This window comes from Toxotes jaculatrix, chromosome 6 (assembly GCF_017976425.1).
Source record: "Toxotes jaculatrix isolate fToxJac2 chromosome 6, fToxJac2.pri, whole genome shotgun sequence".
In the NCBI taxonomy this organism is placed as follows: Eukaryota; Metazoa; Chordata; class Actinopteri; family Toxotidae; genus Toxotes; species Toxotes jaculatrix.
Window position 1 is genome coordinate 22,430,059 of NC_054399.1, and position 17,694 is coordinate 22,447,752.

General features: G+C 42.7%; 2 protein-coding genes across 2 annotated transcripts in view; one reads left to right on the forward strand and one right to left on the reverse strand.

Annotated features, from left to right (window-relative positions):
- Positions 1 to 9,103, forward strand: part of gmds (GDP-mannose 4,6-dehydratase) — a 148,015-nt gene extending 138,912 nt beyond the window's left edge. Inside the window, exons 10-11 of the mRNA XM_041039782.1 lie at positions 7,084 to 7,152; positions 8,577 to 9,103. Coding sequence (XP_040895716.1) covers positions 7,084 to 7,152; positions 8,577 to 8,639 — 132 coding nt within the window. The 3' untranslated portion in view covers positions 8,640 to 9,103. The remainder of the gene's footprint in view (positions 1 to 7,083; positions 7,153 to 8,576) is intronic.
- Positions 9,104 to 14,815: 5,712 nt separating this feature from the next.
- Positions 14,816 to 17,089, reverse strand: foxc1b (forkhead box C1b). The gene has a single exon (XM_041039780.1). It carries the CDS (start codon positions 16,778 to 16,780, stop codon positions 15,365 to 15,367), a length of 1,416 nt encoding a protein of 471 aa, XP_040895714.1. The 5' UTR covers positions 16,781 to 17,089; the 3' UTR covers positions 14,816 to 15,364.
- Between the last annotated feature and the right edge of the window lie 605 nt (positions 17,090 to 17,694).

A 17,694-nucleotide genomic window follows, 5' to 3' on the forward strand; every position in this document is an offset into this window, starting at 1 on the left:
TCATCAGGGTGACAGGGCCACCCTTTAGAGGTCACTTAACACATTGTGTGCTGGCCAAGCTGCATGGGGAGTCAGGGAAGGAAACCTGAGCACTAACTCACACAGCTCTCTCGCTCGCTTGCACACTGACAGACACGCACACACTGCACCTGACCTTTGACCTCTAGCTGGAAACGGCTAATAACTGTCTTGGATTCCTACAGACACAGCACCTCGCAACTCAACGTACATTTACTTCAGTGATGCTTCATTAGCTTGATGAACAAATGAATATAAAATCCCTGAGTTGTGTTGCCAGTGTGTGTTACATGGGGACACAAACACTTGACCTTTAACCCCAAATCATCCAGAATTCTCCCAGGATTTGTGAAGACGAAGTGAAATGAAAATTTTCTGTCAATTCTGATTCCATTTTTCAATCTTTGTTCATTTTAGTCGTAACAAGTGTGAAATCCATTTGAGTTGCCAAAGCATTAGAGAAAGAAAATGACATATCAATGGGAAAGGAACAATAAATACATTTTAAAAATGGAGTTACAATACAGTCTGAAAGAAAAGAACAGTAATAAAAGTAAATATGAAGCAAAATTTTAATATAGCTCATAAACTTCTCTGCTGGTTCTCAACCTTTTGTCTTGTGACCTTTGTTTGAGAGAATACTCATCACAGGTTTCTTGTGACTAATGTGTCCTGACCAGATGTTGTTTAGCCTGGCAAGCTGAGCGGTGATCAGTTCAACCAAGTCCTGTTACTCTTACTCTTTTTTTCCTGCCCTGACGAGATAAAACAGATAAAACTCTGCGATTTCCAAAGAAAAAAAACAGAACATTTTTGAGAATTTTTTTGTTTTCTGTGTTCTGTCTTCTTTTTTTGTCTTTTTAATCATCTCACATACCCTGATATTTATGTTGTGTGTCCTTGTGGGGCTGGGTTGGGGGCGGGGGGGGGGGGCATGTCCATCAGCTTGAGAGACACTGTTCTAATATTATGCTCATAAAATGTACACCAGTCTGTAGCGTTTTGCCCACACAGGTCCTACAAGGCTTACAATGAAATAATTCACAATTTTTAATAAAAAAAAGACGTCCAGTGGCGTGCACATCACCGCATAGGTCTCTTATTTCATCCCTCATCTCCCTCCCTCCCTCCTCACCGCCCCCCCCCCCAGTTTAAACTGGGGGCCTTTTGTGCTTTAAAGGAAGTGATAAGTCGAGGCGATGCTGGCGGAGGTGTGGTAGAAATTGACCAGTGACAGATTTGTGACTCTGGGGCTGAGCAACTAAGAATGATGAAGCTCTTTTGTTGGAGGTGTGTCCCCACCTGTGCACACACACACACACACCAGCTCACACACCTGGTCGCACAGTGAACACAGCAGCAGCAGCCTCCATGTTCTCACACACAGACAGCAGTGTCAGAGTTTTTGGAGAGGGACTGCTTTTTCCTTTTCATCCCTTCTTCATGACGCTGTCGTAAAAGTGGTTCATCCTGGGTATAAAAAGCCCCGGATCATCAAAACTCCAGCAAGAGCAAAGGTCAGAACATCTGGGTCTGGTCGGAACATCTGGGTCTGCTGGGGACACAGAGACCGTGGGCTCCAGACTCTCACGGCGTTCTCGGCCGCTTTATCTGATTTTCTTTGAAGTCTCTGAAGTCGCGGCCTCATGTCCACTACTGTACAAATACCAGAGACGCTACTGGACCTTCAAAACCACATCATAGTCTCCCAGCATGCAACCCTCAGAGAGAGAGGGAGAAGAGAGAGAAGAGAGTTGTTTTCTTGAGAACGTTTGATGTATCTCCCGTAAGTGGGTGGGTTTCCAGAGTAGAAAGACAAATAAATGCAATTTAGGGACATTTAGATTTCTTCTTTTCCTACCTATTCTTACATACAACTGTTGTAGGTGTGTGTGCGCGTGTTTACACGCCGCTACATGTTTGTGTGCATGCCCTTATGTGTTTGGGGGTTTGCTCCGGTGTGGAGTGTGATTTATTGAAAGGTCTTGTAGTGATACCAGAATTCCTTTGCGTTAAATGCCTGCTCTGAGCGCCTTTTACTGCCTGTGTGCTTTATGGACCATGATCACACTTGGTTTGTCTCTTTTACATGTCTAAAGATTTTTTTTTTTATGGCTTCTCGTCTTTATTGGAGTGTCAAGAAAAGGGAAAGAATGGAGAGATGAGGATGGATGTGCCACGTGCAAGATTGTATAGTCAAGGATATGGCAAAATTACACTTTTATAGAAAGTCGAAAACGACAAAGATCTCACGTTTTTCTGTCCAGTACAGAAGTAGATACGTGATAGGTAGATGTGTCAGTCCCGAGATCAAATGTGTTGAAATTGCTGCTTTTCTTGTTCGCTGACTCACATCTTCACTGGGAAACAGTGCGGTGGCGTATCCTGAAGTGCGTCATACACCGCCTGTGTGTGTTGTTGCCGTGCAGCTAATGGCAGGATAAACTCAGAGGCTGGTCTTTGGATTCATTCGTGCAATTTGAGTCATTTTTTTTCAATATTGTGGATAAATTTTGCACCAGTTCAGCAGCTGTGATGAGGTGATATGTTACTGATTAGCACAGCAACACTTTCTGAATGTTCCTGGAGCAGATTTTTGAGATCGGGCACAGCAACAACTAGTGCGGCTCATGGGTACTGTAGTAATACTACACCAAATGAGGATGATGAGGATGATGATGATTGTGACAGTGACTATGGTCAGCAGGAACAGCTGGGATCTTTCTGTGTGGTGCTGTGATTGACTGTTTATGCAAACCGTCTCATTTTTCTCTACGTGAGAAAATTCTGCCCCTTTCCTCGTGGTCAGAGAACACGATCCTCGCTCACAGACCTGTAACACGGTCTCAGGTCTTCATATTTTCATTTCATCTGTAAAATAACGTTCAGAAGATGTGGGGACGCATTTTGTCACAGCTCATTTTCAGCTCTCTTCTACCCGTTGTTATTATCAGCGCTGCATATTTTCAGACATGGGCAGAGCGCTGCTTTAAACAGGATGTACCAAAACGTTTGGTTTGGTTCCAAATCGGATCCATATGAAGATTATATTGTGCCACCATCTGTTAGTAGTTCATGTTGAATTATTCGCTACATGCTCTGTTTGGGGTGAGTTCACTTGGCCGCAGAACGCTCTTGTTAGCAGTTTGGAAGCAGCTTTTATTCCACTGAGCTGTGCTGCAGGCGGATCAGTGAGGGTGAGATTGTCTGTCACCTGCAGAAATCCTGGTTGAGAAAGACCAGGCGCGGGATTAACTTCCTGGATGCTGAACTGTGTGGTTTGTGCTAAGACGGCAGACTTAGCAGACAGGAGTCTGATTTCAACAGATGTTCTCCCGACAAGCTCAGATGGAGATTTCAGAAGCCAGGGATGACGATGACGATGGCGATGATGATAGTACAGGGCACAATCCTTCTTACTTCAAGACGGATTCGTAGTCTGAAAATGTCCCATAAAAAAATGACCCCATAGGTCATTTTAGACCGTCCTAGAGAGTAGGCACAAAAAAAATGTCACCTGTCCATGTCTGTGAGGCTGCTCATGCACTGTCATGGATTGAGTGCATGCAGACTGTACATACTGACAAATGTGTAAACATATCCATGCACACGAATTCAGTGTTGTATAAACAGATTTGCATCAACCTTCAGTCAAGGGAAACTGGCCCTTGGTGTGTGGTGCCACCTTGACTGAGGCTACTCACAGAAGCTGTTTACAGGCTGGAGAATGTTATAAGACCAATTTGTTGCCACTGGCAAAGAATGAAGGGTCAGTTAAGAGTCCGACCTGAACCTCAGTAACGTGGGGCCTTCTTCTTTCGTGGCTTTGCTTCACTCGCTCCGTCATCCTTTTCGTGAATAAGTGCAGCTCAGAGTTTATTTCAATTCATTCGGTTTGCATACGCACGCAGACAGGAACCAAACAAAGGCTACTTGAGGGATTTTTTCACTATTCTGCAGCACGCCAGCTTTCTTGCACCCCCCCCCCTTTGTTTTGGCCTCTGCCTCTGACAGGCTCACATCAGTTAGGACCCGAACTTGTGTCGGCATTTAGCAACCAGTCGATGTGAGACGTATAAATCGTGCCTCACGAATCTTAAACCGGGTTTAGTTGCTACTGAAAATTTTCATCTGTAACAGTCAACTTCAGACCAGAACTCAGTGTTCGTGACGAGAGCAGTTGATGTTTCTTTTATGCCAGCTACGAAATTGTTCTCCATTGCAAACCCTAATCAATATAATTATGAAGCAAGTGGATTATTTAATGTAATTGTGAGTAATAACATTCAGCGCCATGACAAATTATGTCTCATTGCTGTAGGTAATTAGTCTGAAAATGTTTCCAGTTATGGCTTCAGAGCCAAAAATGGATATGAGTAATGTACAGAGCTGCTCACATGAGAAAGAGCTGTTTGTCCTGCCGTTACAGACGCAGGAGAAAATGGGCTGTAGCTTTCATCTGCTGGGCTGTATGTGAGCCATGTGAAGTTAAAAATAAAAAAAGACTCCTCACCCGGAATTGAACCAGGTTTTCAGCACTGGCCCAGGAATATCAAACTGAATGTTGTCAGAGACTGAATCAGCCTGTACTTGTTGACTATGTGTGTGTTCAGTGTTTCTTGCTTTGTGTGTAATCAGAAGAGTGTGATTAAGCTCCATGGAGCCTCTCTGAGATGTGGGTCCCTGCTCTCTAAAAGGCTGAACTATGCCAGCGCTGCTGTGAGCGTTCCTCTGTAATAAGATCACCCAGAAAAGACATTTTCAAGAGGTCCAGTGTCAGATGAAAACACTGTTCTCTTTTTACACTTCATGGCCCCCTGTGAATTTTCTTCTGGGTGGGTTTTTATAGTTGGGGTTAAACATCCTAGTTCCAATTAATGGAAATCTCGTGTGTTTCTCGGGGAAGACCCTTTCCTGTTTTAACATGACAGTGCCCCCATTGCACAAAGCCAGGTCTGTAAAGACACGGTTTCCCCATGTCATGGTGTGGAAGAACTCGACTGGCCTGCACAGAGCCCTCACCTCGGCCCCATTCAGCACCTTTGGGTTGAACTAGTACGCGGACTGTGAGCCAGACTTTATCGACCAACATCAGTGTTAGTTTGGCAGAAGTGAGGAGGCTGTTACAGCAGCAGGTTCACATAATCTTTAAGATTTCAGCTCAGGCTGATTTGGCAAAACCTATGGTTATTGGTGATCATGCTAAGAATATGTTACCATCCTGTCCCAGAGTTCTTGTTGAAATGACAAGTTTATCAGTTGGTTGGCGCAGGAAACATCTGACTTTCTTAGCGTTGTTTTATTTTCCCTAGTTATTTGGCCTTCATAAAAATTTGTTGTTTTTCGTCATGAATTGCTGCAGCTGTGCTTGTACCAACTCGCACCAAATATGTTCACTATTCAAAACGCCAAGAACCAGCTCTTCTGCTCTTCCACATCACGTCATGAGGTGACATGAGTATATGTGCATAAATAACGTGCAGTGTGCATATGCGCTGGTTCTCGTCTGCCACATTCTGTCCGAAACGTGCATGTGTTGTTTCCTGTGATTTTCTTGTGCGTGTGCAAAGCATTTTAATTTCAATATAGTTCAGTCTAGTGCTGTTTGAGTTATCGCAGTAATGGTTATTGTCTGCAGATCAACAGATACACATACACAATAGAGAGAAAAAAAAGAAAAACACTGTTAATCACAAAGAAAACTCAGTCAAGAGCTTTGAAAAAATATCTTGACTTGGTAATAAATAATTCAATTCATTACTAGATATATATAAATATATTTTAAAATATCTAGAACAATAAAAAAGGTGATGAATGGTAAATAATCTAGTGCAGGAATGGTGAGCTTGACTACTGACAATGCACACTACAGTAACACTAATGGCTGTAAACATAAATAAATGTCTAGAGCAGAATAGTTAGAATTAATATGAAGAAAATCTTAAGGATTATAATAATGCGCCCCATTTTTTTGAAGGGAGATATTCAACAATCACATATGGATGTAATGTCAAAGTTTGCAGATACTTAGCCTATGTGTCCACATACTTTTGGCCACGCCATGTGTATAATTTAAGCCTCCATGCAGAGAAAAGGGGAAGAGCAGCACAGCACATACTTCCTGAGAAAGCACCAACGCAATGATTGTGTTAGAGATGAAAAAAAAAAAAAAAAGGAAAAAATAAAAACTGAAATCTTTATCATCCTTTGAAGGATTTCCTTTAATTTTAGCATTAGCTTCAGGATTAAGGAACATACAGTATCAGTTAATTAAAAAAAGATTCTTCAGTATCATGTTTCACCACAGTGTTTTATTAGACCTCTGGAGGCCCACATGTGTGTCTGACTCAAACTGGTGCCTGAGAGATGAAAAAAATCCCCAGAAATACAGAGATGGAAACAGAAGTCAGAGAAAGCGAGAGCCAGTCAACGAAAGAAAGAAAAGCTTAAAAACATCGAGGACGTACAAGGAAAGAGTTTTTTTTTCCTCGTTCTCTTCTGTCTCTTTGGTGGTCTGAAGCAGGGTCCTGCTGGATCTTGAACCCAGTGCAAAACACAACAGGGGGGGAAATGAGTACGGGGGTCGGAGGGGAGGGGTGGGGTTGAGTGGGGGGTCCTGGGCTGGGGGTTACACCACCAGAGTCCCACAATTCATCATACTCTGGCACCAACAGGGGCTGTCTGGACAGATCGGTGGTGGGGAGCCGAGAGGGGGGATTGATGGCCAGTGAGACTCTGTGACCTCCCTTTTTCCCCGAGAGGGGAGATACTGTGTGTGTGTGTGTGTGTGTGTGTGTGTGTGTGTGTGTGTGTGTGTGTGTGTGTGTGTGTGTGTGTGTGTGTGTGTGTGTGTGAGAGAGAGAGAGAGAGAGAGAGTAATCATCACCCTCCATCTCTTGCATCCTGTTGAAGACATCAAGTTTGGACATTGAGTTGAGTCCAGTCCGTGTTTATATCAGGAAGACTGCAGGATTCTCGTCCTCGTAGCCACCAGATCAGACATGACAGATGATTTGTTTGTCTTTCTTCCCTCTCTTTCCTTCTCTCTTTCTCTCTTTTTAACAGGACTACCTACAAGGTGACAGCACCAAAGCGTATCAGAAGTTGGGTTGGAAGCCAAAGGTGACTTTTGAGGTGTGTGTCATGTTGGTTTAAAACACACCTGGTCGGGCTGAGTACGGTTAATACCAGTATCACAACTGTAATGGGAGCAGTTTTCCGCACAAGTACAGACACGGAATGATATGATGAAATATAGCGTAAACACAGGGAGGATAATGTCCAAAGAAAAAAATACCAAAACAAAGCAGTTCAGCGACAAATGGAGCCTATTTTTGAAGGTTAATAAGGATCTGAGGCGAAGCTAGAAACGAAAGGGGGGGGAGTCGGCTCGGGAATTCAGGACAGAGCAGTGTCTGTATGTTAATATGCATCTATGTATGTCGAGAGTGGGTGGGATGAAAACATGAGTGAGTGCAGTGTAATTATTTTATGATGTTCAGCTTAACAAACAGGGATACATTAAAAAAAGCATTGACGACAGAGGCCAATATGATTCACACAAGAAGCAACAGAAGACGGACAAATTAGTAACAACAAGAAATAAAGAGAACAGGCCTTCGTTAAGAGTGCAATCATGTTTTATCTCAGTCTGATATGTTAAATAGAAAAGACTATGAAGCAGCTCCCTCAGTTAAACAAGAGACTATGAACCAACCTCCACATTAGATGGCATGAAATGTAATTTAAAAAATAACCATATGGAATAATAAGAATAATCTTTTCTAATATATATCACACTAAAACCAAATGAAATGCATTAAAGTCACATAATAAAAAAATCTATGTGATGTTCAGTGCTGTAAACTGTTCCACTGTTATTCCTTAAAAAACTCATAAAAGAACCATAATAACCCTATTTTTGTTGTTTTTAATTACAGTTTGTTTATAGTAAAGTGCAGTGGTGTCAAAATATGTGTAACAATAACATTACATGGTTGTGTAGTCACTAAGACTGTGTATCATTGGACTTTTTTCAACACTAGTGTCAATACAATACACAAGTTTCTGTCCCAACACAAAGACTCTTTTCAGCATCTGAGTTTTTAATAAACCAGTTCTGTTCGTTTAGGAGCCAAAGTTCTTCCGTGTTAATGAATAAATACATGAATAAACACAGGTGGACAAACGAGAACGTTACCTGAGTCTAAAATTGAGAACATTTTTTATTTATATCAGGAACTTTCTGATTGAATAATAAGAATAAAATAATAAAACTGAACTATATGTGCGTTAATGAAATTAATACTAAAATACACCTCTCATTGTGTTAATAGGGCCTGGTGTCCTCATTAATGGCAGATGCCTTCTAATCCACACAGTCAACACATAACAACAAAGCGCTTTCACTGTAGTCTCTGATATTATACTGTGATTGACTGAGAGATTCATTTGTATTTTTCATGTCCTTAAAGAATAAATAATGATCAGCCTTTCCAAATCCACTTTCCCTCCTTGAATAACTGAATATTGACTCGTGCCCCGTGGTGTCTCTGCAGGAGCTGGTGAAGGAGATGGTGGACGCAGACGTGGAGCTGATGAAGAAAAACCCAAACGCCTGAGACCAAATCCGTCCGTGTGTCCAGGGTGGGGACGTTTTAGCACTCCAGTGTTCTGCCTCTGAACACCAGCAGTGGAAGGAACACCTTTTTATTTTTACCTTCAGTAGATTGAACCATTCATTGCCTTTGTATCTTTGTCTTTTTTCTAACATTGCATCACTGATTTACTTTTTATTATCACATAGGGAAGATGTCTTTTATATTTCATCTCTGATCATGTCATAATTTATATAGATTTAAAGATTTTAACGGTTTATTTATGTGTCTCTGTTTCTTTAGATTGTGGGCTGAGTTGATTTGGGTGTCAGGTTTGACTTTCATTCTTTCAGAGGAGGAAATAGAAGAATCTGTAAAGAAGGAGAATGGATTAAGATTTTTTATCTTTGATTGGTAGATAGGAATTGATGGGTTTATTCACGATCTGACAAATGAACCACTTGGTGCAATAAAGTTTGATCTTTTTACATGTTGTCCTAATGGTTTTTGATTTGTTTTCTGATGCTACACAAAAGTGTACTGTAAACAGTAACTTAAGATTTTTGGTTTCTGTTTGTGTCTTTTGTGTGTTTTTGTTTCATCCTCTTAGGACAACAAATGAAAGTGGGGACAGATGAAAGCAGCAGGCAAACCTTCCTCCAGGTTTTAAATTCAGGTATGTATGTTAGGTAAAAGGGTGTGTGTGTCTGAGGTGTCCAGGTTGTGTGGAGGTCGGCTGGCTCAGCTCCTGTCATTTCTCTCTCTTCAGCTCACTCGGGCTTTCCAGGTTTTTTTTTTTTTTTTTCTTGCGAGCACACTGAGCCCTTTTATTCGACAGGAAGTGCGTTTTGCTCCGGGCCTGGACTCCCACAGTCCCGCTCTCAAACACTTCTTGTCTGAGCAGCCTGGCTCTAAAGTTCGAGGGCGCAAAGACAGCTTAGACCTGGACACGGAACCGTCTCTGGTCCTGATGATAGCTGCGGGGTTTATGTAGACTGTGGGCACTTTTCATCTCACTGAAGTTATTTAAACACACTCGGTGTCTCCTTTCTCTTAAACACGCACCATATTTTGCCTCCACTTGCCTGCAGTGTTTTCACATTTAATTCAAGTATTTGAATTAAGTTCATTTAAAACTTCCCTTCAAATAATGCTGTTTGCATGTCAGCATGTAGAGCAGACTCTTTAATCATTTTATTCTCGTTTGTTTTTCTGACTCAGACTTCTGATTTTGATTTTGAGTTAAATGCCTCCTAATATTAATATATATTTTTAGTTGATTTATTGAAGTTTCATTTTCTTTCGTAATTTATTATTACATGTAAATAATGAACGTATAAATTTAATATATTATTTATTATATTTAACAAGGTTTCTTGGGCCTCTCAGTCTTATATTATATGTTAGATTATTGGAGCAAGCAATCAATCGTAATAATGAGCTTCTCTTATATTTATATTATATTTAATAGTTTAATCTGCACACAAACTAAAGATGTCAAATAAATAAAATTAAAATTTCTCTACGTGAAGTGTAAAGTAGCAGAAAATAGAAATCCTCCAGTAGTTCAGTACTTCAGTAGGATGCAGTACTCGAGTAAAAGTTCTTTGCACCACCGGTGTTATTTAGGTTTGACTCTGAACGCGTCCTGAGCCCTGAAGGTGTCAGTGAACGCTGTGCGAGCTGAGGAGGCAGAGGATCGCCTCTGTCTGTTTTTTTTTTTTTTTTTTTTTTTTTTTTTTTGAGGACGACACAAGACACAAGTCTCTGTGATGGTCCTGGACAGCGCCCCGTCTGTGCGGACTCTAAATCAGAACCAGATGTGGCTCTGAGGTTGTTTGGGCCCCTGAAACCGCGCCGACAGCAGGAAACACACACACCGAGCCTGAAGCCTCACACAGGTGCACCGCGCTCCCCTCAACAACGATTAGGCCAAGCTTGTGATCAGGTTTACTGCTGGCACACAAAGAAAAGGAAAACTGAAAGAAAGAAATCTGGATTTGGACTAGAATATAAAGGAAATATTAAAAAAAAAAAAAAAAAAGTTTCATGCAGCTAAATAAACATTTTAAGGGGATTAAACGGCTCTAACGGTCAATTTAAACTCAAGAGGTGGTCGCAGGTTTCATGAGTACTTGTAAGAGACGGATATTACAGAGTTTTACTGTCACATCCAACAGACAATGAGAATTTGAGGAGTGAATCATGTCTGAAAGTAAGTCTGCGGGAGAGGGAAGAAAAGCTGCGCCTTTTTTTATTGTCAGACAAAGATTCAGAGTCAGAGAGTTTAAATAGAGTTTATAGGTAATCAATAATAGGTTGTTAGACCTGCTGATTAGGAATTTCATCATATAATAAATACCTTCAACTGGCCTACAGGACCTTAGTCATATAAATTAGACTCAATCCCTAAATGTACTTAATTAAAATAACGGATTATTAATTTTCCTTTTGAATGTTCAGATGATGCTGCAGGCTGTTAGATTAATGTGTGTGGCACAGTTGCGACGCACAGGAAATAGTTCTCAATTAATAGTTTGGACATCATTAATTGTTCTCACAAATAGAAAAAAAATAAAAGCTCACTGCTAATTGATAAAATCGCGAGAGGAAAAATTAATCTAGGCTGTGGAACTTGAAACAGAGTCAGGAAGATTTGAGGAACAAAAGTGAGTTTTCTTTAAAAAAAAAAAAAAAAAAAAAAAAAAAAAAAAAAAACAGAAAACAGATCAGCACAAAAAAAAACCCAAAACAAAAACAGAAAAGAATCCATCCCCTGAAATTCATTAAAGACGTTAAACATTTTAATTTCACCTGACTGCCACTAAATGACGGATATCACTCGTCTGAAGGCTTTAATTGTTGAGATACGTAAACTAGATGGAGAGTTTAGCTCAGCGGGACGTCGTGGATGTTTCCAGGGCATGAACACTCACAAACCAACACATGAGGCACAAAACCCAGAGAGTCAGGTCTCTGTCGGTGCCAGGATCCTGCAGGATTAAAGACCGAGCGATGCGATTTCAATCATCGCTTCTGCTGGAAGGGATTTAGCTCTTCTCCCCTGAGACACAACAGACCGAGCTCAGCTGAACACACACACACACACCTCAGACAGAAGAGAAGAGGTGAAGGGTGTGTGAGAAGGTGACACTCGGTCTGTTTGTCTCAGTTTTACAGATTTTCTGCATTTAAAGTTTAACGCCTTCAGTCAGACATCTGATGTGAGAGTGAGTGAGATTGCCCTGCAAGTCAGATTATGATCTAAATTTAATGTTCTTTTAGTAAATATTATTATTATTAAATTATAATTATTCTAATTAATACTAATTAAATAAAGCTTTATAGAATATTAGAAGAGAGCTTGTATTTGGTTTTGGATTTTCATCCTAATTTGGACGAAGTGATTCCCGTGACCACAATGTGAACTTTGAAAAGGCCTATTTAGCTTTACCTCGGCTACAGAAATATGTTTTAAAAGTAAATAAATAAATAAAAATGATAATAATAAAATAAAATATAACAGGTCAGACAATAGGCTCCTGGTGCCATATTAACTCGAGGAAAATCCATTAAGTTCAGCGGATTTCTTGTATGAAACAACTGAAGCATTTAAAAGACTCAAACGGCATCTGCGTAAGAAAATAGACCCACTGCACTGTGAGACAAAAAAAAAACAAAACAAACCTCTCCTGTGTGAAGCCACTGAGGCTCCCAAATGTTTTCAGGTGCTCTCTGAGCTGCTAGTTTTCCCCTAAACGCTCTGGTATCTGCCAGTCACGCCGGCACACACGGCGTGAGCTATCAGGTTGCTTTCAAACTCGCAACCACGCAGCTGTGCGTCTCTCTGACCTTCCTGTTCGTCTCTCTAATGCTCAACAAAGTGTCCACGTCGCGGTGAATTCGCGTCTGCACACACCTGGTGCCGTAAAATAAACAAAACAACCTATACAAGAGTGATCCCTCAGGGCGATGTATATTTCATACTAATGTTAATTATTAGTGATACCGAGCTGAACATTAAAATACCTCAAACACTTCGTGGCACAGTAATAATTCCTTAATTAGGCCTGTTGAAGGCGCTTTAGTGAGCACATAAAGCTTATTGGCAGCGTTTCCAGTCAGACGAGCCCTCCTCTCCTCCTCTGGGAGTCTCCTCAGTCTTAACGCTGCAGGCCTGCAAACCGCCACAACAATACTCCAGTCCGCAGGCCCGCGCTCTGCGGGCCCTCTGAAGGTGGTTTAGATAAGGCAGTGACAGGCTTTACCGCAGGCTTCTCGCCGTCCTTTTCCTAAAGTGCATTGTTGACATCCTCTCCATTGACCTCCATCACCTCTTCCTGTCTTGTCCCTATAATGAAAAATGATTCGCAGCCCGGAGTAAAATTTCCCTCCTGACTCTTGAGTCCTGCATCAGCCTCAGAGACGTTTGTTTAGGAGCAATAATCTAGTTTTTCATGTTATTATAAGGCTACCGCTTGTACTCAGGCTGTTGTCTTTTCTCTTTTAAAGTGCTTAAACCTCCTGTGGAAGGTGCAGCAGTCGAGCCAACAGCACGTTGTTTACGTTATCTATAATGGGCTTGACCCATCTGACTGGCGGCCCTGGAGAGCGTCTGCGCGCTGGAATTTTTAGTTTCACTGACTCATTAAAATCTCATCCACACAGGCCCGAAACTGACAGGCGCGTTTAAGCCACCTATTCACTGCCTGCTCGGCCGTGCGAGGACACACACCTGCGCACGCGCACACACACATGCACACATACTGCTCCGGGCCCAGAGGTGTTACACTGTCTGCCAGAGACTGAAAATGTCTCAGCAGATCTCTCAGCGCCTGCAGGCTGCTGGATCAGAGCACAGGTAACGGGGCCAAGGTGCTTCAAGAGCTCAGGCAAACCAAAAATCAGGTTTTTGTTGTTTCAAATTCAAACGGTCCTGGAAACAAAACTAACTTTTACTGTCCCATTATTATTATTATTATTATTATTATTATTATTATTATTATTATTATTATTATTATTATTATTATTATTGATGTTGTTCTTGTTCGTGGTTGTTTTTTTTTCATTTCTTATAACAATTTTGCGCGTCACTTATGACCTGCTCCTGCCAAATTATTGAGACTACTAAATGATACATGGCGATAACTTGATTATAGCTGATTATGTTTTTATATAAAATATTATATTTAATAATATTATTATCTTAATAAAGATGTCTGGTTAAAAACTGGACATACACGCTGCCCTGTGGATTTAACTGTACATATTAAAGGACAAAGGAGAAAAAATAAAGCCCAATGAGAGATTTTGGTCTTCAGGAGAATCTGGAGTTTTTCGGGGGAAGGGTGGGGGGTGGGGGTTGCCTAACGTCATAAGGGAAGCACTGAAATAAATAAACACCTGACAGCAGCGATATTTCAATCAGCCATAGCAGGTCAGTGCTGCTGTAATTCCTGAACCTGCAGGACACAAAATGCAAAGCATGCTGCAGAGTGTCCCTCTATCACAGATCATGTCCATCTGAGCGTCCTCATCAATAGGATGTGGACTCTGCAGACATCCAAAACAAATGCAGCTGCAGCCCCCCCCCCCCCCCCCCCCCTCCACCTTTTTTTTGCATCCAAAACCTCCCATCATTCACAAACAGCAGTCAGACGGCAGCCTGCTCAGTTTGTAGTGACTGATTTGTTTTGCTGACAAGGCCTTTAGTGAGTTCAAACCGCACCGCTGAGCTGCTGCCACACGTGTATTTATTTACCGCCTGCATTTACACCCGAGGACTGAAAATATACAACCTGTGGGTTAGTCCAAAGCTTTCACAGTGAAAGTGAAAAAATGAACATTCGTCTTTTTCACTTTTGCTCTTTTGGGTAACCTCGGCTGCACAGCCAGGCTGGGCCTCTGCAGCGCAAAGCCGGGTGCAAAATCCCAGATAACTTCAAATAAAGTGTTTCCTATTGAACTAGATAGACCTAAGAGCCTTTCATTATTGTGTTATATACGTTCTTTTCTTCCACAAGTAGAAAAATTCAGATTCTGTGGATTAAAGGACGCATGTGGAGATTTAACGCCTTTAAAACTACACACTGCATGCGTATTTTTTTAAAGGCTGTTTTTTTTCAGTTGCTGTCATTTTCAGAACTTTTAGCAGTTAGAATTAAATTTGAATATGAAATACATTTTGAACTCTATCAAGTTATTGTTCAGGATCTACCTCTCAGTTTAAAAACAGCCCCTTTCCTGTGGCTTTACCTGTGCTAATAAATCACTCAAATTAAAATCAAATAGACGGCACTTTATTAAACAAACAAATGTAATGCCTTCAAAATAGTTTTTAACAAATAAGACAAAATGAATAAAATAGGTCAGTATAGGCTACAAAGTTTCCCCTCTATTTCTATACAAGAACTGGGACAAATAAAGGCAGCAATAAGAAAAGTGGAAAAACGTTTAAGTGTTTGGTCCTCAATATCCAACCACTCCCTTTTCCTAAAAAATAAATTACTATATTAGGCTATAATTTACAGTCTGTAGTCATAAAAGCTGGTATTTGAATCAACTTTAGAAACAATTCTCAAAGTGAGAGGGAAGAAAACTTACGTGTTTTTGGTGTTACACACGCCTCGACAAAAAAATCTCTGAATGTCGTGTGTCCATTCGGAGTGTGAGTAAAAGACCAAAAGTACAAAAAAAAAATATAGAAAATATATATTAGAGTTATTAATTTAAAAGACACATTTTGGCTTTCAGAACTTGCTGCAGTCATAAACAAAAGCTCCTGAGGTGCGGTAGATGGACTGGCCGGACGGGAAGGCCATCTGACAGCTATTATTCCCGTTGACCGGGGAGCCGTTCAGCCCAATCCGCTGGGACTCAAACATCTCCCGCACAGAGTGGAAGTTCTGCTGCTGCGCCGGGTAGCCCGGACTCAAGTGGCTCAGGTCCCCGTACCAGGACGCGAGCCGGCCCTGGTGCGCGTGGTGGCCGTCCTGGCCTGCCTGGCTCAGGTTGCTATGCCCGAGCGGGGACGCGGTGGTCGTGGTGATGCAATAGTCGGGCAGAGCCTCCTCCACCGTGGTGGACGGCGCCAGGTGGCCGCCGGATGATCTGTCCCCTGCGTACAGGCTCATGGCTTGCATGTTGCAGTGATAGGTGGCGTTGGAGTTTGTGGAGATGACGTTCTGGTTGCAGGTCGTCGAGTTGTAGGCGGATGTCTGGTTGGGGGAATAGTTGAGCGACAGTGAAGGGGTGATACCTGTCCGAGAGGAGGCGATGAGAGGCGGGGAGAGCTCGGCCTGCGGGGATCCCCGCAGGGAGGTCATTATGTTATCCACGCTGAAGCCCTGCGCCGGGGTCTGGCCGTGGTGGTGGTGCTCGGGTCCGTCCATGCTGAGTGACCGGGTGGAGGGCACACTGTGCGGGCTGCCTGTCGACATGCTGCTGCTGCTGTCTGGGCTCTCTATCTTGGGTACGGCGGCCAGGGTTGGAGACGCGGCCTGTGGCGGCGTGGACGTCCCGTTCTCAGTCTTTATATCCTGGATCCGCACTGGCTGAGAGCCCTGCACCGGCGGGTCCTGCTCCCGGCCCGGGGTGCGGGAAGACGGGTCCTTGCCCTGTCTGTCCCGCTCTTCCTTGTCCCTCTGCACGTCCTTCTTTTTGAACCTCCTCCGGCGCCGCAGGAAGCTGCCGTTCTCAAACATGTTGTAGGAGTCCGGGTCCAGGGTCCAGTAGCTGCCCTTACCGGGCTTCTTATCGTCCCGGGGCACTTTGACAAAGCACTCGTTGAGGGACAGGTTGTGCCGTATGCTGTTCTGCCAACCCTGCTTGTTGTCCCGGTAGAAGGGGAACCGCTCCATGATAAACTGATAAATCCCGTTCAGGGTGATCTTTTTCTCCGGTGAATTCTGGATCGCCATGGTGATGAGAGCGATGTAGCTGTACGGAGGTTTGACCATGTCCTTAGGCTGGTGCTGAGGGGTGTACGGTCCGTACGCCCGGGCCATGCTGGCCGGGTACTGGTCGTGGGCCGCATGGGAGTACATGCTCATAGGCGCAGGCATCCCGGTGTATCCACCGCCGGCCCGGTAGTAGCTCTGGTCGCTGCTGATGTACGGTACAACTCCCAAAGAGTTGGGGCTGGAGACGGAGTAGCGCGCCTGCATCCTGCGCAATGCGTAAAACCTCCCGAAACTGCGTCCCCCCAGAAACTCTCACAGCTTTTGCTTGTGCTCCGATTCTTTTAAAGTTCTCTCGTGTTTCGTTATGGTGTGGAAGTCCTGTTTTTAAGCCACAGCTCGCCACGGTGAGCCGGAGAGAGCACACGCTGCTGCAGTGAACATTTGGGAAACTGAGGAGGCTAAAAGAAAAGTTGGAGGAGCATGAGTCTACACAGCAAGGAACTATTTTTTACCCTTCACATTTTTTCTTCCCTTTTGGCTGGTCGGGCTGCTCCTCCCCGAATATGTGCTCCATCATCCAATTGGAGGACGAAATGAACCTGTGGAAAAGCTGCATGGCGATAAAAGTTACTACACCCCACCTCCCCTTCCTCCCCCTCCTCCTCTCCGCCTCTCCCTCACTCTCCTCAGCTCAAACATGGAGTTACTAAAATGCTGTTCAGGGTGTGCCCATATTCCTAAAAAAATTGTACTTAATGACCCAAATTGCGAGACATTGAGTTTTTCCCCCTAATGATTTATAATTTATCATATTGAGAGCAGTAAAATAACTAAAATGTATCTATTTTGAAAACGAGGGAGTGAGTATATTGTGGGGTGGTGAGCCTCAGAGCATCCAAATATGTTTGCCCAAACTGATGTTCCCTCCTCTCCACCTCTCAAATATCAAAGCTCTGCGTAAAGGTGTAAATGACCCAAAGAAACAAAAAACAGAGCAACCAAAAATCACCAGAAAGGGAATTCTCAAGCACATCCTGTGATACCTGTCATATATATATATATTTTTTTACTTTGCCGAAATTAAAAATTCACATTGATATTATTAAAATATCGTCGCATAACTAAACCTCCAATTAGAGCCAAGGTGTTACAGATTAGGAATGCAAAATGAGCAAACA

Coding starts and splice junctions, on each gene's coding strand:
- foxc1b (XM_041039780.1), bottom strand. CDS start 16,780: ATGCAGGCGCGCTACTCCGTCTCCAGCCCCAACTCTTTGGGAGTTGTA.